The sequence below is a fragment of the Aspergillus campestris genome, assembly GCF_002847485.1.
Source record: "Aspergillus campestris IBT 28561 chromosome Unknown P168scaffold_1, whole genome shotgun sequence".
Classification (NCBI taxonomy): Eukaryota; Fungi; Ascomycota; class Eurotiomycetes; order Eurotiales; family Aspergillaceae; genus Aspergillus; species Aspergillus campestris.
Genome location: NW_020194336.1, coordinates 2,850,000 through 2,873,036, shown reverse-complemented (window position 1 = coordinate 2,873,036; position 23,037 = coordinate 2,850,000). Strand labels below are relative to the sequence as shown.

At 54.0% G+C, this 23,037-nt stretch overlaps 5 protein-coding genes across 5 annotated transcripts; 3 read left to right on the top strand and 2 right to left on the bottom strand.

Moving 5' to 3' along the window:
- Nucleotides 1-1,191: 1,191 nt before the first annotated feature.
- P168DRAFT_314763 (uncharacterized protein) lies at nt 1,192-10,641 on the top strand (the record flags this gene model as incomplete). Its single annotated transcript, XM_024839828.1, has 6 exons — nt 1,192-1,454; nt 1,519-1,776; nt 1,833-1,993; nt 2,049-2,231; nt 3,918-7,265; nt 7,334-10,641. The coding sequence occupies 6 exons, from the start codon at nt 1,192-1,194 to the stop codon at nt 10,639-10,641; spliced, it is 7,521 nt and encodes a 2,506-aa protein (XP_024697298.1).
- A 509-nt stretch (nt 10,642-11,150) lies between these two features.
- P168DRAFT_314762 (F-box protein) lies at nt 11,151-13,946 on the bottom strand (the record flags this gene model as incomplete). Its single annotated transcript, XM_024839827.1, has 3 exons — nt 11,151-11,177; nt 12,160-12,539; nt 12,593-13,946. The coding sequence occupies 3 exons, from the start codon at nt 13,944-13,946 to the stop codon at nt 11,151-11,153; spliced, it is 1,761 nt and encodes a 586-aa protein (XP_024697297.1).
- A 1,047-nt stretch (nt 13,947-14,993) lies between these two features.
- P168DRAFT_21259 (SH3 domain protein) lies at nt 14,994-17,364 on the bottom strand. The gene is made up of 3 exons (XM_024833063.1): nt 16,823-17,364; nt 16,681-16,764; nt 14,994-16,624 (listed from the first exon to the last, which is right to left on the bottom strand). Exons 1-3 carry the CDS (start codon nt 16,912-16,914, stop codon nt 15,187-15,189), a joined length of 1,614 nt encoding a protein of 537 aa, XP_024697296.1. The 5' UTR covers nt 16,915-17,364; the 3' UTR covers nt 14,994-15,186.
- Nucleotides 17,365-19,668: 2,304 nt separating this feature from the next.
- Nucleotides 19,669-20,737, top strand: P168DRAFT_286776 (putative stress response RCI peptide). The gene is made up of 2 exons (XM_024836422.1): nt 19,669-19,903; nt 20,007-20,737. The coding sequence occupies exons 1-2, from the start codon at nt 19,846-19,848 to the stop codon at nt 20,444-20,446; spliced, it is 498 nt and encodes a 165-aa protein (XP_024697295.1). The 5' UTR covers nt 19,669-19,845; the 3' UTR covers nt 20,447-20,737.
- A 163-nt stretch (nt 20,738-20,900) lies between these two features.
- On the top strand, nt 20,901-22,693 carry she9 (putative mitochondrion biogenesis protein (She9)). Its single transcript, XM_024836421.1, has 2 exons — nt 20,901-21,563; nt 21,628-22,693. Exons 1-2 carry the CDS (start codon nt 21,002-21,004, stop codon nt 22,467-22,469), a joined length of 1,404 nt encoding a protein of 467 aa, XP_024697294.1. The 5' UTR covers nt 20,901-21,001; the 3' UTR covers nt 22,470-22,693.
- Nucleotides 22,694-23,037: the final 344 nt, after the last annotated feature.

Sequence of the window (23,037 nt, the reverse complement as noted above, 5' to 3'; positions counted from 1 at the left end):
TCGGCGCTGTCCGGATGGAATGCTGGAGAGGGCTCGATTCGATCATACTTGGAGAATGTTCGATATGATGGATCCATCGGCGAGAAGGATGATGTTTTTTGTGTTTGTTGCGCTGTTTCTTTATCGTTCGCCTCTGGATGAATCCAGAGATTAGATGTCCAAGGTTCTCGAGGAATGTACTCGCGTTCATCGGCCGAGTGACATCATGGTCCTTGTCCGCAGAACCAGTACCTTACCTAAGGCCATGAACCTAATAACAGAATAGCCAAGAATAGAAAGTTCAATTCCCACGTTTTGGCTCTCCGAAGGTTTGTGATATCAATGATAAGGGTGCATAAATCCGCAGGGGCCACTAGGGAGATAAATAGCTTTACGGATATTATAGTTTATAAATAACTGTGGATGTTTAACCATTCAGGCAACAGGAAGTACGGCACATCAGGAGTTAAGACACCAATTTCGAGAATAAATAGAGAAGTCACTAAACCATTCTAGCGTTGCAGAAGGAAGGGGGTTGGGAGTCTGGACCATGGCTGGCCAACTTGGGCCTGTTGCAACTTGCCCGTCACTGAATGGGAGCAATAATAATAGGTAGTCAGGTACCATAGTGGATGGTCTCACTCCGAGACTCCCCCAGAATTAGAACAAAACTTATAGGGATCGCCGACGCATTTTGGCATCATCCAGTTAGCCTGTCAACCAGGGGTCGCTGGGTGGAGCCTTCGAGGGTCTGGAATTATTGAATACCTTTGTGGATTGGATGAAACGGACGGTTGTGCCCCTCCGACGTGCCTGTTCTCATCATTGGCCCTCAATGTCTCGTGCGCCCCGATCGGATCCATGCAAATTGGGCCTTGTCTCTTTTGGCTCGTCGTGCTCAGGAGGCGAACCTTGGGTTCTATCGCCGCTGCTGTCGTGTTGTGATCCAACTTCTTTCCTTCCATTTCTCCACACTCTTTTTCTCTGGCCCTGACGTACGGTTCCTTGGATTTTCTTTATTTAACCTCAAGTCGCTCTTTGCCAGTCGTTCCGACTCCCTTACATCTCTTATTCTGTCCATTTCAAACATCCCTTTCTTTCAAGACCCTCGCTTATTTCTGGCTGACGAGGAACCTTGTCTTCTCGCTCTCCCTATTCACCCATCTCTGCTTCTGCAGTTCTGATTCCTTCTCACGAAGAGATCCCTCCACAATGCGTCTCACCGGATTGCTTCCTTTCCTGATGGCGGCCGCCCCCGCGGTTGCTAAGCGCGGTACCCTTGGTTTCGCTCTGGGCAACCAGAACGGCCCGGAGAGCACCGACTGCAAGTCTACCGAGGACTACAAGAAGGACTTTGATGCGCTGAAGCCCTACTCCACGCTTGTGCGCACCTACTCCGCCAGCAACTGCGATACCGCGGAGAACATCATCCCGGCTGCCAAGGCCAAGGGCTTCAAGGTCGTGCTGGGTGTTTGGTAGGAATCCTCCACCTGGAACAAATGCGCATCCGTGCCATTGCTGACAGTTTATTTTGCTTAGGCCCGATACTAAGGAGTCCTTCGAGGAGGATTTCGAAGCCCTCAAGTCTAGCGTCAAGGGCAACGAGGATGTCGTCCAGGCCATCACCGTCGGCTCGGAGGCCCTCTACCGTGATACCATGAAGGCGGATGCTCTCCTGAAGCGCATCCAGCAGGTGCAGGATGAGTTCCCCAAGGTGACTGTCGGCATGGTCGACAGCTGGAACAAGTTTGCCGATGGCACTGCCGACGCCATCCTCCAGAGCGGCATCAAGTACATGTGAGAATAACCTGCAATCTCGTGTCTGCACACGGTTTAACTAATCATTACGTCAGTCTTGCCAACGGCTTCGCTTACTGGCAGGGCCAGGCCATCGACAATGCCACCAACACCTACTTCGACGATATGTCGCAGGCCAAGGCTCACATTGAGGAGGCTGCTGGCCCCGAGGGCAAGAACATCCGCTTCGGCAACGGCGAGACTGGCTGGCCTACTAGTGAGTAACCCTGGTTTCCATTTCACTGACGATGCATGCGCTGACGATTTTGTAGACGGCGGCTCTGATTACGATGATGCCAAGGCTGGCACCAAGAACGCCGAGATCTACTGGAAGAAGGCTGTCTGCGGCATGCTTGCCTGGGGCGCTGATGTTTTCTTCTTCGAGGCCTTTGACGAGGCCTGGAAGCCCAAGACCAAGGGTGACAACGGTGAGATGCAGGACGAATCCCACTGGGGTGCGTTCACCGTCGACCGCAAGGCCAAGTTCGACCTGTCTTGCCCTGACAACTAAGCAGAGGACATGAATATTTGTGTTCTTGTGTTTTTGGGTTCAACTGAATAGTCTACTTGGATTGGACCTCGCTCTTTTTTCTATGATTCTTCTGTATCATATATCACATATATCAGAATTGACAAGCGATCAAGCGACTTTTGAGACCATCACATCACGTGGACGACTTCAGTAGAATAGGAAGATTGATCCACTGTTGATCCAAACGCGATCCAGCCTAATGTGGAAAGGAGAAATAGTTACTATTCACTGACTGTAGCCACTATAAGATTGATCAGTTGATATCATTAGTCAAATCGAGTCGTATTATTCATAGTGTAATCTATTCTGAATGGTGGTATGGCTGTATGTATGGATGTATGGATGTAAGGTAAACATGTGGAAATAGCCGACTGGAGAACCGTGGTTCATAGCGTAGTTTTTACCCCTGAGTGGCCGACACGAACCAGAGTCTGTTGTTTGTTTATGGGGTTGGATCCTGGTCATTCAGGGGTCATCTATATCTATTCTTCCTTCTCCTTCCTTTACTTGAGTGTCTTTGAGAGATACTTATCATAAACAATTAGAATAGCCAGCCAACAATCACAGTATGACCATAAGCCAGACGAGGCTCGCAGGTAAATGTACACAGGTTGGTACGTGTACCGACAGCGTACATACCGAGTCAAAACTGGAGCCCACCCACCACTAGACAAGAGACCACTAGACAAGAGACAAGAGGCAGATGGCGGTCAACAGGTGGAACAGCCGGCCGATCCTCTGGATTTCGAGTTGGCGTCAGGAAACCATTCCCACTGCAGTATATTTGACCGTCTTCCCAGGCCTGGAGAAGGGACTATTTCCGAGGTCCATTGGCCAAAGTAGGTAAACTTTTAATTGGAATTTTTTACCTTAGTGGTATATTGGCTGTAAATTACCTGCCCTTTTTCCCTGTCCCAACGGCCGTCCGCAAGTTCCCTCCCCTCCACCTATGATAGTCTGCATAAACGGAGTCCTTCTTGGCCGATCGTGACATAGACCAGCGACCATCTATTGGATTGGATTCTCGAGGGTAATTAAGAAAAAAAAAAAAAAAGAACTGACCATCACTCTCCATCTTTTTTTCTCCCCTTAGCCCCGACTTTTCGCTCTCCCTCTCTCTGTTCGTCTAACCTCGATCCAGCTGTCCTCCGCGTATGCGCCATGTCCAAGTTTTTCGCATACCTTGGGTATCTGTGATCTCTCCCTTATCGACACCATTTGCTCGCCCTCCCGTGTTGGGTTGGATTATCTCGGCCTACACCACCACGCACCCCTGAAGAACCGTCCCGCCAACCCGCCCCTAAAACACGTTATACTTCCCTGAGTCGCGGTACATCTTGTCTCCTTCCCTCCCCCCTCCTTCTGTGCCGATCACAGGTCATTCTGCGAGGTTGATCCGATCTCTGTGGTTTGATTTCCATGCTTCAATATTTTGGACAATAAGGAGAGCAGCAAGCCAGTGCTTGCTGCAGGTGTCGACACGGAAGGTGAGTGAATCTCTCTCTGGGATTCGTTCTGCTTGTTACCGTCCCCTCCCTGGCTCTCCTTATACCCACTCGTCCTGTCAATCACACATTCCAGCGCTGATAAGTTGAACGCGTTCTCGCAGATCTAGATCCGTCCGTCGCCCATTCGGCGCATTCTTCGGTGCCGCCGCATTCCGCAAATCCTTTGATCATTCGTGACGATTCGCACTTGACAGTTCCATTGACATCGGGTTCCACTTCACCAGTAGAGTCGAGTCGCTCGGCCGCTGGATCCCCTGGTCCTCGTATCCCCAAAAGGGACCGCAGCGTCGACCCCGACCCGCCTCTGGCCAAGTACCGTGGCACTGGGGATTCTTCCACCTCGTCCCCCGAGAATCGAAAAGCCGAGAGTAGCATCTACTATACCACCGTCTGGGGTTCTCCGTATGCTGCACCAAGCCCTCGGAGGCTCTCCTGGTCATTGAGTCAGTACGGCATCGTCGATCGTGGTTCTGGAGCCAGCTCTCCAGGCTCGATGCACAGTGGTCTCCCCCACGACTCGGAAGTGAACAATAACGATTCCCTGAGGCCCCCCGCCTTCGAAGGCTCGACGAGACTGCCGCATAGTGGCACCCTCAACCGTTCCTCGGGACGCGGCGACTTTTTTGGCAGAAAGGGAGGGAAATCGATCAAGGATTTCACGCAGGATTGGATAAATCAGTACCTCTCGGGTCAGCCTAGGACAGAGCGCAGTAACTGGCTGAGCGACGACTCTGGCAGCGAAGCGCCCTCGTTCTTCACGGCACCGAATAATTTCGCCGACGACGCATCGGACGATTGGCTTGCGCTAGAGCAAGATACGCGCGACGAGGATCTCCTCAAGACCCCGACGCTCTCAGACTTTGTAGGTCGACGATCGGCGGCTCGTAACGGAGAAGGGCCTTCTTCTCGTCCACGGGCAAAGGAGCACACTCACAAGAGAGCCGATACGCTGCGACAGGAGGATTTTTGGGGATTTGCATACGATCAAGACCCTCAACCGATCACAATGTCTGACGCAAAGGACGCCCAGTCTCCCACTGAACAGGAGCCGGGCAAGGCACCCGCGCGGGCTGAGAAGCCGTTGCCGCCTCCTCCCGCCGACGACGCCCAGGAGACGTCGACATCTGACAGCGCCCCGCCCCCTGAACCTAAACCGATGAAGACACCGGAGAAGAGTACGACTCCGAGGCCGAGGAAGAAGATCCTCTGGCGGGGAAAGGCATGCATCATTGCCCTCCCAATGGAGGACAAGAGAGGCTCGGAAGAATCGGGATACCGCCTAATGTCAGTAAAGGACGTGGACGAAAAAATGAAACAGTGGGAGGAGCAAGGGTACGACACTCGTGGGTTCAGTGTTTGCGCACCGGAGGACCCCGCAGATACCGAGTTGGGCGGCAATAGTCGGCCAACGTTCCCCGACCAGATCGAGGCCTACGATGACTACAAGGCAGGGAACTACGGTGTGAAGATTCCGAACAAGCACGAGTGGGATTCCTACGTCAATTTCCTTCAGGAGGAAAAGCTGCGAGCCCTGGGTGTGCTGTCTCCGGCGGAGGAGCCGGCGCCGTCCATTTCGCCTGCGTCGGCCGCGATGGGCCAGGTTGCCCCGTTCCCCGGTCTGGTTTCCTCACCACCCATCCCAACGGCGTCAGCAGCTAGCAACCCGCTGTCTGTGCCTCATCCGTTCTCGCCCCATTTCAACCAGTCCGCAAACCCCAACAACGGCATCCCTTCGTTGGCCTCCCCCGCCTCGCAGTTCGGCGTGCAGACGCCATTCATGGGCGTCGAGCATCAACATATGCTGCCCGGCTTCCACATGCCATTCCAGCCGACGCCTCCGACGCAGGGAACTCTCACGCCCCAGAGCTTCTTCAACGCCAGGAATGTCAGCGGCACGTCCACCATGGGTGGAGGCATCCCCAATTTGACGTCCATGTTGTCGCCGGTATCTCCACTGCATGAACAGAATGGGTTCCACCCCGGCCTGAACGAACAGCACTCGTCCATGAAGGACGCTTTTGGTGACCCTATGGCCCATGATATGCAGGAGCACATGATGGACGGTCAGCTGCTGCGACCTGTTCACACTCCTACCGAGGATGACAATTTCCATGCCTCGACGGTTGAGATCGCCCAGCCCACGCCTCGCGGCCACAGCCGAGGCCACAACCTGAGCGAGACGCTTCAAAAGGGGCTGGACCAGATGGGTCCGTCTGATTACCACTTGGAAGAATCGATCAAGCGACAACTCGAGGAGGGCGACCGTGAGCCGGCTCACAACTTTGAAGGCCCTGGGCTGATGAACTCTCGATGGGCTATGCCAGAAGACCAGAACCGTAACCTCCACCACCTCCCCCAGCATGTGCAACAGTTTTACAACGGCAGCTACCCTGCAGAGAACGCTCACGAGGGTTCCGACATCGACACCAACCCAAGTCTGTCTGGAACACCCCATGTACACGGTGCGCTCCCGAACCATCTGCCTTGGCATCAATCCAAGCCGAGTGGCGGGTCCTACGGTGTTGGGCACCGTTCCAAGCTCTCGGCGTCGACTCTCAATGTCGACGCGAAGGAGTTCGACCCGTCGGCCTCGATGTCGTTCCAAGGGAACGCTGCCGATAACCCCGTGTTTACTTTCGGTTCGGGAGCCGGCTTCCAGCCTCCATCGGGCACATATGGTATGGAAGGCCCTTTCACACCCGGCAGTGCGAGGCACAGCAACGTGGGCCGCGCGTCTGGTGAATTCAAGTTCTCTCCCGCTTCCTTCAACGTCGGGGCCGCTGCATTCAACCCGGCTGCTAGTGTCCATTCTGCGTCCTCCAAGCACGCATCGCCCGGACGGGCCAACATCTTCGGTGACATTGATCTCTCGGAGATATCCAAGCCTGCGAAGAAATCCAAAGCCATCCCCATCGTACGCCCAGACAGCGTTCAGGAGCAGAAGGAAGAAGAAGAAAAGGCAGCGGATGATAACAACGGCACTGCTTCTGCTGACCGTCACAAGCGAGTTCGTCGTGGTGTTGAGATTTCTGACAAGGAGGCTAAATTCAGTATTTCTGATAACGCCTTGGCAGAAAAACTCAACCTCCAATCAGCCCAGCCCTCGAATCTGTCCTTGTCCGCTGCGGGCAAAGAGAATACATCCCCCGAGAAAGGAGATGCTAAGCCGAGCTCGAAGATTGAGAAGCTCGACGAGCGCAAGGACACACCTGTCAGTGAGGCGTCCACTTGGGCACCCGAGGGCAAGGAAGAGCCTAAACAAAACGAAGGACAAGACAAGGAGCACAAGAAGACGCCTGAAGTCGAGCCGATTTCGGCCCAGGAACAGCCCGCCGAGCAACCCAAGGCAGAAGGTCCCCCGCCGAGAAACCCGCCGAGAAGCCCGCCGAGAGGGGATCTATCTTCTCCCGCTTGGGCAAGAGATTCACGTTCAAGCCATCTGTGGCTGAGTTCGTTCCCTCTGCCGCTAAGCTACAGTCTCCTTCGCCTCAACCTACTCCTGCACCCAAGGAATCAGAGCCTACGCCCCAACCAGCTGCCGAACAGAAGAATGATCTCATGGCCTCCCGTTACGCTGACCCCGCTCCTCCGGCCGAGCCGCAGAACAAACCGGCCTCTGCGGGGACCGATGACCCGGAGATCATGGCGAAGGCCCTGTCAGCTGCAATCGCCAGACAAGATGATTCGGACCAGGGATCCCCTGACGAGGAGGAGCTGAACGCGATCATGGAACAGCTCAACGGCGATTCCGACGTTGGTGTTGAGAGGATAAGCACACCGCACCATGTCTATCGCTCTCATCACGAGTCTGCCGTCGCGCCGTCCAAAGAAAAGCGCCACGCCCCTGTCGAGATCAGGAGTGAGGCTCCCAGTCCTAGCCCAGGACGCGGTCCCATGCCCCATGCTCTGGACATGCCCAAACTTGACTTCGATGCTCAGTCACAAATGGCGGTCACTCCTTCGAAGGGCTTCGCTTCCGGTATGCACTCGCCGATCCGGAAGCTGGCGAACCCGAACGACGACCACATTAGCGATTGGGATGACGTGATTACGTCTGGCGAGGAAGGAAAACTGATGAACAGAAGCCGGTTCTTTGATCGTCGGATCAACGACCTCGTCGGATCTGCGGTCGAAGAGCGTCTGTCTCCGCTTGAGCGTGCGCTGGGTGTCATTCAGCAGTCAATGGCGGCTATTGCCTCTGGCGACCCGAGTAAACTTGGCTGGAGCACTTCGGCTGATGCCGAGAGCGATGCCGATGACGAGGACGACGAGCTTGAAGAGAACGCTTCGTTCAGGGCACGATCACCTGTGCGACAACAGAGAACTCGCAAGCTTGATCAGCTGAAGTCCGTCATCCTGGAGGCTATGGCCGCCCGGGAACTTCCCGCGGAGCCAGAAAAAGAAGAGGTTTCCGAAATCGCTCAGATTCGCGACAGCATCGCTGAGTTGCAGACCTTGACCATCCAGAAGCTTTCGCAGAACCCGACCGCGGATCTGCGGGACATGATGGAAGATGTTGTCTCCGCCCAGCTGGCGCAGCAGCAGGCCCGTCCGTCCGATGCTGACGAGATCGGCGCCGACAGCCTTATGCTCCAAATTGATGGCCTGAAGAGCATGCTGCGGATCACCGATGAAAGGGCTGAGCAAGAGTACAAGCTGCGGCGGGAAGCCCAGGACTCTTTGGCAGAGCTGCAGCGGCTCTTGAAGGTTGCTGAGGAAGATGCCGCTCGTCACAGCGAGGCTGCAGAGTCTGCAGAGGCTCGTCTGCTTCAATTCAAGGAGGAGAAGATTCCTTACTTTGAGAGGATCCAATTCAGGACCGACTCTCTGGAGCAAGATCACGCCACCCTCAAGCTTACCCTCGCGGAAGTATCTTCGAAGAATATCCACCTGGAGGGCACCTTGGACGAGTACCGGGTTACCAGCGACAACTGGAAGCGACAGGGCGAGCGGGCCAACGCCGAATTGGAAGTCGTCAGGAAGGAAAATAAGAAGCTCACTGGCCACATCGACCATATGAAGACACGGATCGAGGATGGCATCAGCATCAGAAAGAACCTGTCGGAGAAGCTGGACCACATCCAGGAGGAGATGGCCCATGTGACCTGCGATATCACCCGCGACCAGGTCAATTGGCGGAAACGCGAAGAGCAGCTCAATTCGAAGTACAACGACATGAACGCTGCTTACAACAGAGAAGTCAAGCTGCGTGAGAAGCTTGAGAATGACGTCAGCGAGCTTGAACAGCAGGACCGTGAGGCTGCTAAGCTCAAATTCATCTTCGGGCAGTCCCAGCAGGAGAACGCGAGACTGGAAGAGCTGGTTGCCAACTTGCGAATTGAGAACCATGAACTCGAAGTCAAGGCGGCTCGCTTTGAGCGTGAGTTCAACGACGCGCGTGAGAGCAGTCGGATGGAGATCCAGCGTACTAGGACCTCGATGGAGGCCGACCTCGAGGCCGCAAACAGCCAGGTCAACATCGTCCGGGCTGAACTGGAGGCACAGTACCTCCGTCTCCAGAGCCAGCTTGATAGCTTCCGACTCGACAGCGACACGGCACGGGAGCGCTACGAGATGCTGCTGGAAGAGGCCAACGAAACAAAGGCCGCCTCCATCGCCGCTGTTGTCGAGTCGAAGGAGATCGCTATGGAGGACCAGCGGAAGCTTCACGAACGCACTCTCAATGACCTCCGGGAACGCCACGCTCGCGCACTGCACAACTCGTCTGAGGACAAGCAGCGCGGAGAAAACCATCTCATGGAGCGGTTGGCGCTGTCCGACGAGAAGGCGCAGCATCTACAAGACCGCGTCCGCCATCTCGAAGAGAAGGTTGAGATCGCCCAGTCCGCAGCTCGCGCAGCGGCTGAAGCCGCCCAGAAGGGCAAGGCCACCAGCGCCATGCCGTCTCTGCATGCAGGCTCTCCGTCACTGTCCTTTGACAAGGACTCCCACGCCCCGGAGAAGATCTCGCCGCAGGCGCTCCGTGAGTCGATCCTTGTTCTCCAGGACCAGCTGCAGCAGCGCGAGTCTCGCATCGAAGAGCTGGAGCAGGAGGTCTCTGGTTTCGACAAGGATGCACCAAACACGATCCGCGAGAAAGACACCGAGATCAATTGGCTGCGTGAGCTTCTCGGAGTTCGCATCGACGACCTCGAGGATATCATCAAGACCGTCTCGCAGCCTTCGTTCGATAATAACGCTGTGCGCGACGCTGCCATCCGGCTGAGAGCGAACCTCCAGATGCAACAGCAGGAGAAGGAACGAGCCTCCCCGGGCCAGAGCTTCCCGAGTCTCCGTTCTCTCACCGAGCTGACTTCGTCGCCACGGTCTCTGCCCCTCGCTGCCGCCGCCGCGTGGGGTAACTGGCGCAAGGGACGGGACAGCCAGCAACAGTCCAACCCCTCAGAGCAGACGCCATCCAAGACGAGCCATGCCAGCGCGTTCCTCTCCGGACTTCTAACGCCCCCGAGCTCGCACGTCCGCCGAAGCCCCCTGAACGCCAGTGCTCCCCCACCATGGAGGCGCACATCCGACAGCGGGGCTGCTCACAACGTGGACACGACCCCCAGACCACTATCTTCACGAAGCGGCGCCGGGAACCGCGAGCCACCGCAGACCCCGCCTTTCCTCCGCCAATCCAGCTACGACCACGACGCCGAGCCCACCGTCGACTACGGCGAGAGCTCCCTGGAAGACGAGGAGAACGAGGAGAACGAGGAGATTGAAAGCACCGTCGACGGCCTCGTCTCTGCGTCCCCCAAGGACGCGAGAGATGACGGACCGTTTGGACCGCAAATAGCATTCCCGCCGCCGTCTTCACCTTAGATTGCCCATATGTTCATTTCTTTTTACTTTCCGTTTCATTTGATTGCATTTCATTTCATTTATTTCCTTGTGTTCTCCCCCCCTGGTTTAGTTGATTCGAAATCATCAGTCGCAGTCGCTTAGACGAGAGGGCATTGTGTTATTACTATAATGGTGGTGTGGTGCAAACCCAGAAATTTTTCTTTCATCGTTTTCATCATCTTGCAATTTCATGTTTCCTTTCTTATCAGCATTTGAGAAGTTCACCATCACGATCTTTCCCCTCCTCTCCCCCCTTCCCCCTATTACTGCTACATACACGTCCATATCTATCTGTTGCTTTGCGTTCTTCCCTGATACCAATACTTGTTGATTGATTGATCGCACGAAACCGTTCTTTTAAACCTGCTCTGCTCTGCTCTGCGCTCTGCTCTTGTACATTGTACCATCCTCCTCTCTTCCTCTCCTCCTCTCGCCTAATATCGATCTATCTATCTATCTATATATCTACCTATTCATTAATTGACTTATTACTTGGTCAGCTTGTTCTGCTGCGTCTATGGGCGGGTTAAGTTGAGTTTGGGTTTGGTGTCTTCTTGCTCTGACTGTTATTTGTTCATGGCTAGTTAATCGAATGGCCATGTATATACTATAGATAGATGTCTCTGTACAGTCGTGTTGTCTGTTACTTGCGGTGGGATCCAGTTTGGTTTGTCTGATTGTAGATATCATATTATACTGTATTATGTTATAGATGTTTGTCATTCTATAGAACTTTTATATAGATATGGCAGATAGATAGATAGGTAGTGTAATAGCTAACCAGTATAGATGTGACCTGTAGTGATACTCTAGGGTATAATCAATTATCTTCAAGATTTGCCTTGGATTAGTCCACCCAGACATGTATCTAGAGGTGATAATGGTATACTACATAGTACGTAGTAAAAGAGTCAAAGCAAACAATCAATTCAGCATTACTTTTAACCAGTAGTATATAACCCATAACCCAAATCCAAACCCAATCTCAAATCCAAATACGCCTCCCGTCCACGCAAAACGCCCAAAAGCAAACAAACCTAATACTTTACTTATATCATATATCATAAACCAATCTGATAACGCCCCCCAACCCGACCCGAGGCCCCCGCCCCCGCGCAAAAGAGGGTGTCTTATCATCCACCTCTCATCTCCGGAAGAAGACATCTACTCCTCATCTCAAGGGAAAGATATATTTGCGCCTAGCTCCCACTGCATTTTTACGCCATTTGCTTCGAATAGAGCCCATACTATGTATCGGGTGGGTTCTTTTAGTTTTGGAGATGGGCTGGGTTGGGGATGGGAGCTGGAACTGGGGAGGGGAGGGGTGCTGGTTGTGGGGGTACTTGATGTAGGAGAAGAGGAGGGGGGGGATGGGGAGGAGGGGGAGGACAGAGAAAAATAGGAACACGAATCAGAAGGAGAGGAATATGAGGAAGAGGAAGCAGATGGGGAAGAAAAAGAAGAAGTAGAAGAAGAAGCCAAGGCAGAATCCGCCACCTCAACCCCAACAGCATCAGCATCAAAGTTGAGCCGATCCAGCAAAAACGGCCAGGCAGGGATAATGTCCTGCGGCGCCTTTTCCTTCCGCACCCTCAGCCACGCGGCCGTCGAATTCGTCGGGCTGCCCGCGGCGGAAGCCCGCCGCCCCGCGTAGGGCTGGTAGGCTGATGTGCAGGACGAGATGTTGACCACGTAGAGGGTGCCGCCGCGGGAGACGAAGCGGGTGTGCGAGCCGCCGGGTTCGTAGATCACCGCGAGCCGGTTGTCGGGGGAGGTGGCGAGGAGGGGCGAGGTGAAGGTTGCGGAGGGGAGGTTCGTGTTGGACCATCTTTGGACGTCGTGGCGGAGGTTGGTGGTGGTTGTGCCTGGGGTTGGGTCTGCGGGTGTGTTTGTGGGCGGGTTGGGTCTGCGTGTGTAGGGGGGAGTGAACCGGCGGGCGTGCTGTTGTTGTTGTTGTTGTAGTTGTTGTAGTAGTAGTCTTGATACATTTGGAGAGGGGAGGAGCTGGGGAAGGGGTTTGCGCTGGTGAGCACGTTGTTGGTGTTGTTGTTGTTGTTGTTGTTGTTGTTGTTGTTGTTGTTGTTACTGACACCTGGTAGGCGGAGGAGGCTCGGGAGATAGTAGCGGGAAGGCAAGACGCGGTGAATCTGGACACCGGCAGTAGTGAGCCCTTCTGGGGTAATGGAGCCGACAGCGTAGCTGTCCACGAGGCTCGTCTGAAGAGCGGCGATGAAGTACCGGGTGGCGGTGGTGGTGTCCAAGCGGGACATCCTTCTCGTGGGGTAACGGTGGTGGTTATGGTGGTGTCTGTGCTGAGAATGTACCTGGAAGGACGGCGGGAGGAGTCGAAGGCCGCGGAGGAGACATTGCCCCCCGCGGTGATCTCCAAGGTCGAGGGCGAGAACGACCGAGTCGACGTAGATGTGGTTGAGACTGGTCTTCCAGTACGACAGGCCCGGGTTGCAACCGCGAGCGAGGTCCGGGTTCCCCAGGTAGCGGACACGCGAGGGCTGATGGGAGGTCGTCTCGCGGTGGATGCAGACGCGGAGGAGGGCATCGTCTTCTGTGAATTCCAGCGACTTGACGACGCCGTCGGTTTCTTCGAAGCGTGCGGGTGGGGCGAAGCGGAATACTTTGTTGGTCTGGTTGATGGTGTACTCGACTGGGGCGGCGCGGCTTTCGTCGTCGCCGTCGCGGAGGCTGTAGATCTGGATATTTTTGCCCAGGGCTACTGCGAGGGTGTCGCCTCGCGAGGAGACCGCGAGGCAGTAGTTCGTGTACCGCTCGTTGATTGGTAGGTAGACGGAGTTATTGATGCTCATCGAGTTCCCGCAGATGGACTCCCAGGGCGGGTACAATGATGGAGCCACTGGAAACTCCCAGGGCGCTTGACTGCTGTACACACGTAATCGCGCTCCCTCCAAGGCCACTTTTATGTGGCCATTGGGTGACGAAGCTTGCGCGTTGCTCGGACTACAACTTGAAGCAAAGGGCAGCTCGGAGACTGTCTTTCGGACGTTGGTCCGGTAGGAGAGGAGGTTGAGCCGGGCGATCTGGTCGAAATATCTGTTCCATTCGGCTCCTGTCAAGGAGCTTGTTCTGGGGGGCATCAGCACGTGGGTTTGCTGGAGCACCCGTGAGAGCATACACGGCGCTGAGGCCGCATATCGCCAACCGCGACATGTTGACCGTGCGGCGTGATAACTCTCGATGTCCAGCTGTTGGAGAATGGATTGGATGATCTCCACGGGCAGTGGGGCGGGCCCTGTTTGTGATTTTGCCATGGTGAGAAGGATATCTCTTCAGCAACTGACAGGGCCACTCGATTTCAATCCTGAAGGTCTGTCACAGGAACTGGTATCACCCTTCGATTTCAAGGTCCTCAGGCCCTGTGATAAGAGCTGACACGATCACTCGACGAAGAGATCTTGAAGCTCGGTCACAAGAATCAGAAGCCTCCTAATATCAAGACGAAACCTCACCGCAAATATCAACCCTAACAGACCGCAACTCTCACCAAATATTCCTTTTGCTTTCCAGGGTCTTCGCGGTCCTATCCCTAGCCAGTCGATCTGCACCAAGGTATGCAAGATGCAAGGCACATTACACAACAGCTCGTACGTCAAGCCGGGAAGGACATTGGGGAGGAATGCAGCAAAGCAAACAAAACTCACAACTCGCCTTGAGAGAGTTTGCAGGAGGGGTTTGCTTCCGAGGCAGCCGCTGTCCATCGCGTATAAATTACATCACTTTGGTCGGCCGCTTTTTCCGCTGTTCGGGCTTGAGGTCAAAGTTTAATATGGGTTGTTGGGTGGGTGGGATTGTAGCCTGCTGTTCTGTATGTACTGCGTCCGGCTAGCGAGGTGATAGAGAGTAGGAGAACGTTGTAGGATTCGGATGTTGATACAAGGATGCTACGCTGTGGAAATGGCAATTTCAAGTTTTTATTGAAAGTAAAATATAGGTATGGATTACATACGTCGATATGTACCAAAGTGGCCCTGCATGGTGTCGAAACAATTAGTCCAAGCAGGGACCACCACCCATGGCATCAAACACAACCACCCAGCAACCTTGCAGTAGGAACGTATCCTCCATTAGACCACGTTGCAGGTAGATGTCGTTCGTGGCTACCCTAATTCTAGGGCCCATGGATGAAAGAAAGAAAAACAAACGGACCGCAGTCCAAGAACTGACGAGCTGACGAGGCGCTCGAATATGGGGTATATAAACGCTAAAATCTTAAAAACATATCAAACCAGCTTTTGATCAAAGACGAGTCGGCAACACCACACAAAATGAGAAGACCAGTCCGGTCTCACCTGCGTAGTTCGCACAGAAAGACGGAATGAGGGTGGAGGAGAAGGGAACTCCGGTTCCAAGCATGCTCGCGGATTTCGGTGTGATGATGGGGGCACAAAGAGCCAACTTCGTGAACTCGGATCGAAAAGGGTAAAGGCGCTGTCGTCATGGCATAGTCTGGCATCGAACCACAGATGATGCCGTGGGGACTCGCAGCACAGCTCACACAAAATCATCACCCTGTCCACCGTCGATGATCTTTCTCCAGTGCTGTGGAAGGCACACACAGACCAAGGGGAACGCTTTGATATCCCCGATTGGCGCCGGGGAAACCAAAGGCCTCTGAGAGCCATTGGACACGCCGCTATCCCGTTGTTCGCGATGTCGGATGTCGTAGTCCTCGGCAGTTTCAGGGACGCGAATCCCCGTGGCCCAGCCATCATCCCAGATACCGATCACCTTCAACATCTCACCGCGGTCCAGCGCGAACTCGTCGTCCGCTCGGGGTTGATATGCCCACAAGACCGCGACCCTATCACCCGGGCGCATGTCATCTTGCGAGTAATAGTCTTGGAAGGTCGAGAGCTGCTCCGATTGTCCGCTCGACAATGCTTCGGGGGACGAGTAATTCCCCACCGTCCCTGAACGAGGCGACGTGGTGTCGCTGCCTACGCCGGCCAGGACCGAGTTGCTGGACAGGGAACCCAACCGCTTCCCGGCAGTGGGAGGGATACTCTTGGACATGGCCCCGGGACTCGCCCCATAGCCTTCCGAGTCCGAAGTGTCGCTATGATATTTGCCACCAAAGAAGGCTGAGGCCCGGGAGCGTGCGGATCCAGGAACTTCCCGAAGCGCGGACATGCGTGTGACTCGTCCACCAGGGATCGCAGCGAAGCCTCGAGGACTTCCCTGCTGCTGCATCGAAGGCGAGCCCTTCCGTTGGGGATTGGGCTGGTTCAACCCACTGTCGAGGCTCAAGCGACGCTTTCGTCGCCAGTACACCAGGGATAACATGGCCAGAGCGGCGATGAGGGCGAATGCCGCGACGGCGCCGATCACAACCCCGGCGATCTCTCCTCCCGACAGGCCATGGTGCGCCTCGCCGGCGGAAGCATCGGAGGTCGTGGTGAACAGCGGGGGGAGGGTGCTGGCCGACGGGAGCGTGACGTCTCGGCATCGCGTTCCGGCGTCCGCGTTGACACAGCATGAATCGGTCGAATTTGGCGAGCTCGATCTGCAATAATCACACAGGCCGACCAGGTTGGAGCGGAAGCCGCATTCTTTCGGTTCGTTGTCGGCTCCATGGATACAGCCGACCGTCAGGGAGTCGGCGGGTAGGGCGCACACGGTGAAATCGGAACGGATTTGGTCCAAGTAGTTCTTCGCCTTCTGGGGACACCGTTCGGATGTGAGGATCCTGCCTTCACTCGTCGCCATGGAGGCCTGCAATTGTGTATTAGTAGCGGTTGGGGCTAGAGGAAGGGTAAGAGGACGAACGCAAGTGTCAGCACAGAGCGGGGGGGATTGTTCATCCGACAGGTCGCAGTCCTCCTTGGAGCTCTGGACCAGCCCACTGCAGATGGAACTGGTGGTATACTGGGCGTAGAATTCGTCCGTGTCGGTGAGATTGGCCCCCTCACATCCCAGGTAGTTTACATATCTAATGAGCGGTGATTTAGCGCCGAGCTCGCTGTCTTGGGCCGGAGGCCGACTTACTTTGACCGGACGTATGACCCCAGGACGAAGTCATCCAACGCTTTATCAAAGTCGGAGAGGCTAGTCACGTCTTTCATAAACGGACTGTGCAGCGGTTAGCGGGTTCGGGTTTGTGATAGGGTTGTCAGGATCAAACCCATACAAATCAGTGTGGATACGCGAGTTGGTCGATATGGAAGACGATTTGAAGGCAGGACATTGTTTCGACCCGGACAGCGAAAAGCATTTGGCCATGATGGGCCTCGTCGACCCTATCCAGCGGGTGGCTCGTCAAGCAGTGCTCTCGGTATACGGTTCGTGACCACCCGAAGGCCCACCACAATCAATCGCGAATTCAAGGACGGCTCAGTAGTCGAATTGGCGGACAGAATCGCTCATAGCGTGGCACGGTCTTTTCGCAGGTTGTGTCGTCAATGCGTTGGGTGGTAAACCTCGAGTCGGTTTTGGATGGATGACAGCGGAACGATCGCAACGCGTCCAGCTTTCAAAGGGACCGGTTGAGATGATAAAAGGTCACCAGCCTTAGAGGAATAGGAAAGTGAAAGAGGAAAAAACAAGGTGGTCCAAGCCCGGATCCACAGGAGTGGTGGAGAAGGGAAAGTGAAAAATCAATAAATCAATAAACGAATGACTGGGAAATGTGACGAGTGGTGAGAAGGAAAGACGAAGCACGAGAGATGGGGAAGAGGAGAGAGAGAAAGAGAGAGAGAGCGAGAGGAAAGACGAGAGAGAAAAGAGAGAGAAGGAGATAAAGCCAAGAATAGAAATGAGCAGAGAGAAGGATTGAAAAGGTAGGAAGATTTGACTCGTGTCGATGCTCAGCCTGGACGCTTGATTAGCGACAGAGACTTAGGCAGGTACTCAACACCCCCTCACAGACGAAAAGTGCGATAAACAAGGTCAATCTCCATCCCAATGCAGTCGACTCGCCAGGAACAGGAAATATGGACCACGCGGGTTGAAACTCAGACAGACCGATTGGAAAAGGGGGGATAAAAGAAAAGCGAACTAACCTCGAACTAAAAAAGCACCGGCGTCTGTCCAATCTCTCGACTTCTCCACGGCCCTTACTGTGTCGCACAGGTCTGCTAATTATTATTATTCGGATTCTTATTATCGTTAATTAATTGTGATCTCCAGAAGACTCTCACCGATGAATCGGGTTAACTTGAGGCAATGCAAGTCGCCTAGGTCAATCGAGAAGACTGGATTCGGTGGATTGGATGAGCGATCTCGATCCACTTCAGGCTCGAGACCCTAGATCACCCGTTCGTGCCACCGAACGGGTTCGTCAATCCTGGGATGGAGTACAAGAATAATAATCGAAGTCAAGGCAAGGGTGGTCGGAGGTATTCTTCTGGATCAATCCTCCGAGGTCTGACACCGCTCGCTATATATACAGATCCAATCTGGTACTTTGACAACCCCAACGCCTAATAAACACAAAAGAAAGACAAAAGCAGGAACGCCAACATGATGCCGTCTGATTGGGATTTGGCTGGTCGGTCAGTTGTCTTTCTGACGTGGCGTTTCGACCGATAGCCTCGTCCATTGAAGGGCTGAGTATACAACTCTCTGCTAGTCATCCACGTCGCACCATCGCTCACTGTTGTCTCTGAAATTGTACCGATACCTATCAGAGACCATTTCGGATGAGCGCACCTCGATCAGTGGGACCAGCATGTGACTAGAGTACGAACAGTGGCTGCAGATATTATCGGATATTTTCCACCTTCGCTGTTATGCACTCGGTTTGTTTGACATCCAGATAACTGGCAAACAATCCCCATGCCAGACCACCTGGTCAGGCGTCAATGCCAGGGACGATGGGGATCAAATTACCCATGATCAAGGACAGAAAGCCCGGCAGGACTGGGCCCAAGCTCCCAACATCGGTGTTTCAGTTGCTGCAAGGTCCCTTGCCCAGTCACAGCGAAGAAGCCTCGGCTCCACCCTTCTAAAGACGATCGCTATTTATTGTAAGATGATGATAAGGACAATAATAGTCACTGACTCGGGAAATACAAATTACCGGCCGACGTCGGTTATGCATCTTATGGACGATTGATGGCTTGATTGTCAACATCAGACTATCTTCTTATTGGCGCTTCGAGACCTTCACTTTTGCTCTTCATGCCTTAATCGTCAGGCAGAGATACAAGTAGATCCACTGTTCTTCAGCCTCACGTTCTGACCTTGCTCATGTGGCACTCAAGATAATGAGATCACTTGACTCTCGAAGTGAGGGGAGACTGAATATCATCCACCTTACTCTATGCCGGAGATAATTAATCTCCAAGGCGCATACCCCTAAATTGACCTCGTTATGGGTGTTAATTTCCTGTATGCAAGGACGATCTAGCGCACAAGCAAGACCGAGTTAGTCACAACACTCATCTTCAAAGTCACACTCCAAGCGTCAAAAGGGTCAACCCTGGGTTCAACGATGGACGAGAAACTGATACCCCGCTGTTATGACACGAGGATGCGGGATTATCGTGATCTGGTTGGTAATAATCTGACTATCTCTGTAGAAGCTGTCATACCCCGCAGGCACACGAGTCCCTAGTCAGTCAGCCAGTTTTGCAGTCAGGGACTGTCAGAATAGGCAACTCAGAACTAAAGACAAATCTATACTATCTATCTCAGCGGCATCTTTGTAGATCTAAAGAGGGTGAGGATAATTTTAATACATCCTTAGTATATAGGATGTTTGATACTGAAATATATAGAACCACCGTGGGAGTATACAACCCAGATCAACAGATCATATACCGTTTCCCAAGCACAGATAACCATAATGACAGAACTAATATTACATAGATATAATATAGATATATGTAACCATTATATAGATATAATATAGGAATGTATATGATGAAATGAATCCATGATGGCTCATCGCCACAGGTCAGGTGACCTCAGACGTCATCTGACAGGCAGAGGCGGCACCATTATTACTGTACATTTCCCCGACTTCTCCATCATCCTCGTTGCGCTGCATCGCTGACGGTCTTCATCCCACTCGGTGACGCCAATCCCATCTGCCGTCGGCCCTGCGCGTTCCTTACCTTTCAGATAGATACACATCCACCTTGATCGTCTCTTCTTAGAATCTTATATGGTGACAAGGTCCTCGAGAGACGTCACCTTATCATAACAACCATGTGCAGCTCGGACATGTTCCTTGGCGTCCTAGCCATCTTCTTTCCCCCAGTGGCAGGTAGGTTCCCATACGTCATCTGTTGTGGTCTAAGAGTGGCCCCCTACTCTCATATCCCCCGAAATCATCTAAGATCGGACCAAACTAACCAGAGAACCCACAGTATGGATCAAGAAAGGACTATGCACCGCCGACTCTGTCATTAACCTTGCCCTCTGTTGCCTGGGGTATATCCCCGGACTCCTCCATGCCTGGTACGTAATCATTAGAAACCCAGAGCCCGACTACGACGATCCCAACTACGAGCCGATCCCACGGTCTGGGTCGCGGGACGACGTCGAAGGTGGCCGCGTGACCTACTACTACGTCTCGCACCAGTCCCCGCAGCTTCAACCCCAACGGGGTTATGGCACCGTCGAATCGCAGGGACCACCCGCACAACCTTCTCCCAAACCCCAAAATCAGAACAGTGGTGGCAGCGATGGTGGCGGCCAGGGCAGCAGCCAGGACAACAGTCACCACCATGCCTCGGATGAGGCGCGTCCTCCCCCAACGTATGCGGAGGCGGTGCGGGGTGATCATAAGGTGCAGACCGACGAGTGAGTGCAGGGTATGATCAGAGTTGACCCGGGGGGGAGAGTGATTGGGCCGTCTCTTTTCTCCGTGGGATGGGCGGACCTCGTTCATTGCCCCTCATGTCTTTGCTCTTTTGGGATAGTGGTGATGGGCCATGGGAGCGACCGGCGATTGGCACATGTGTATACGATATCACAGCGGACGAGCTCAATGGGTTTTGATTTCGACGAGCTATGGATTTGACGACCCTGCATAATATTGTCTCGGATTTTGTAATGAATGTTTAGTGTATTGAATATTTTTCGAGAGATTTTCCCGGAGGCAGAAATGAGTTCGCCAGAGACGATCGTGGAGAATTGCCAGCCTCGTAGGTCCATCGGAGGACAACTGGCGGTGGGGGGGAGGAGTTCTTCTTCGAAGCCCGCAGAACCCGCGGACATGTAAATTCCGCTTTCCCGGTGCTGCCCGGACCCCATCGGGACCCCCAACCCCAACAACATCAATTCCACGTCCCTCTCTTCCCCACGACCAACCATCAATCAGCCTCTGGTCGGCAACTCGGGGCTTCCCTTCATATCGGCCATGCAGTCAATGCCACTGCTGTTCCGGCAGTCTCTCCGAGCGAGCGCCAACCTCACCAGAACCCCTCGTCCCATTCGCCCACCTACGTTTCCTTCCGCCATCAGCTCGAAGACATTATTACCGCCCACCACACGGGCATTCTCCGTCTGCCTGCAGCGTCAATTCCGCAGCAACCCCGCCACATATGCCTCCCCCAACGACCCAGACCACCTGAAGGATCAGGAGAAACACGCAGAGCAATCACCGCAAAACGCCGCCGACACCCCGTGGACCGACGCGATCCCGAAACCGGACGTGCTCACCGGGGAGCAACAGCCCCCGCCCGCCGCGGAGAAGGAGTCCCTATACAGATCGACAGAGGAGTCAGGGAAGACGGGCTCTGACCGAACGCACGATGGTGGTCTGCCGTCGTACATGGAGGACCGCAGGTCGCAGTTCGCGAAGCAGTTCAGCACGATGATGGACAATCTGCAGTCGAATGTCTTCGTGGCGGGTCAGCGATTGAACGACCTGACGGGATATTCATCGATCGAGTCTTTGAAACGAGACATCCATAACCAGGGCAAGCACCGTGACCTGACTTGACTACACTTTCAGCCACCTGCTAACCGCCCCAAAACGAACAGAGGACCGACTCCGCTCCGCCCGCTCCCACGTCCGCAGCGCCAAAGACGCCTACGCATCCGCCATCAACCGCCGCTCGACCTCGCAGCGCGAAGTCAACGAGCTCCTGCAACGGAAACACGCCTGGTCGCCCACCGACCTCGAGCGCTTCACGCACCTCTACCGCAACGACCACACCAACGAAGTCGCCGAGAACGAAGCCCAAGAGGCCCTGTCAGCAGCCGAGCGCGAGGCCGAAGAGGCCGCCGCCCAGCTGAGCAAGAGCATCCTGTCCCGCTACCACGAGGAGCAAGTCTGGTCGGACAAGATCCGTCGCATGAGTACGTGGGGCACCTGGGGCCTGATGGGCGTCAACGTGCTCCTGTTCCTGATCTTCCAGATCGCCGTTGAGCCGTGGCGCCGGGCGCGCCTGGTCCGCGGCTTCGAAGAGAAGGTCATCGAGGCTATCGAGAAGGAGAAGTCATTTAATAACGGCAACATCCTTTCTCCTGAGGACGGTCACGTCCCGAAGGATGCGCACTTCTCCACACCTCTTGAAGTTACCGATTCCGAGGAACCTTTCCACACCAACAGTGCCCCAGCTACCACGGACAACGCCCCCACCCCGGAAGCAGCAGCAGCAGAAGCAGCAGCAACACCAGCCGAGACACCCCTCCCCCCAGCAGACAACTACAAAGACGTGCTCAACAACACCGTCGAGCACTGGCGCCGCGTCCTCCACGACTGCTTCAGCGAGCGCAGCATCACCATCACGCAGCGGGACCTCTCGACCGTCGCGCTGCAGGGCGCCGCAGCCGGCGCGGCAGTCATGGGTCTTGTGATCGCACTGATTCGGCCGCGGTGATTGTGCTGACTTAACTGTCGTGATCTGCGGAATGTATATTTGAATATAAGTCCAAGTTTTGGTTGAGTTGTATCAGCGTTGCTTTTCTTTCTTTTGGTTTCTTTTCTTGCTTTGTTTGGTTTATGCTAGAGCCGGAAATGCTTTTGTACAGGGTGATGAAAATAGATATGGATGGATGGATGGATGGTTGGTTGGATGGATAGGATAGATATACCTGTATAAATATGAAGATCTTTTCAACTACATGCATGGAATGGACACTACTTGTAGATGATACCTATATAATACCCATACATCATCTGATTGAATGACTGGATAAACCACCTGAGTGGGTACGATGTGAACGACGTCCACCAGGATCCTTAGGAAACTCTAGTATCAGCCTATGGATATGGTATGTTGTACAAAGTTTGATACTACATACAATACACACACGGAGAGAAAGAGAGAGGATTAAAAATGAACAAAAGAAACTGAACTGCGTAGCGAATATACTATATAGACAAGACAAGACAAGACAAGACCAGACAAGACCAGACAATCCATCCACGTCCGAGATTTACATACA

What these genes read in the sequence shown, in the direction of transcription:
- P168DRAFT_21259 (XM_024833063.1), bottom strand. Translation starts at nt 16,914, where the DNA reads ATGGCCAAATGCTTTTCGCTGTCCGGGTCGAAACAATGTCCTGCCTTC. An exon ending in TCGCGTATCCACACTGATTT is followed by an intron (nt 16,765 to 16,822) that starts GTATGGGTTTGA and finishes ACCGCTGCACAG; the next exon opens with TCCGTTTATGAAAGACGTGA. An exon ending in GGGTCATACGTCCGGTCAAA is followed by an intron (nt 16,625 to 16,680) that starts GTAAGTCGGCCT and finishes ACCGCTCATTAG; the next exon opens with ATATGTAAACTACCTGGGAT.
- P168DRAFT_286776 (XM_024836422.1), top strand. Translation starts at nt 19,846, where the DNA reads ATGTGCAGCTCGGACATGTTCCTTGGCGTCCTAGCCATCTTCTTTCCC. An exon ending in CTTCTTTCCCCCAGTGGCAG is followed by an intron (nt 19,904 to 20,006) that starts GTAGGTTCCCAT and finishes GAGAACCCACAG; the next exon opens with TATGGATCAAGAAAGGACTA.
- she9 (XM_024836421.1), top strand. Translation starts at nt 21,002, where the DNA reads ATGCAGTCAATGCCACTGCTGTTCCGGCAGTCTCTCCGAGCGAGCGCC. An exon ending in ACGAGACATCCATAACCAGG is followed by an intron (nt 21,564 to 21,627) that starts GCAAGCACCGTG and finishes CAAAACGAACAG; the next exon opens with AGGACCGACTCCGCTCCGCC.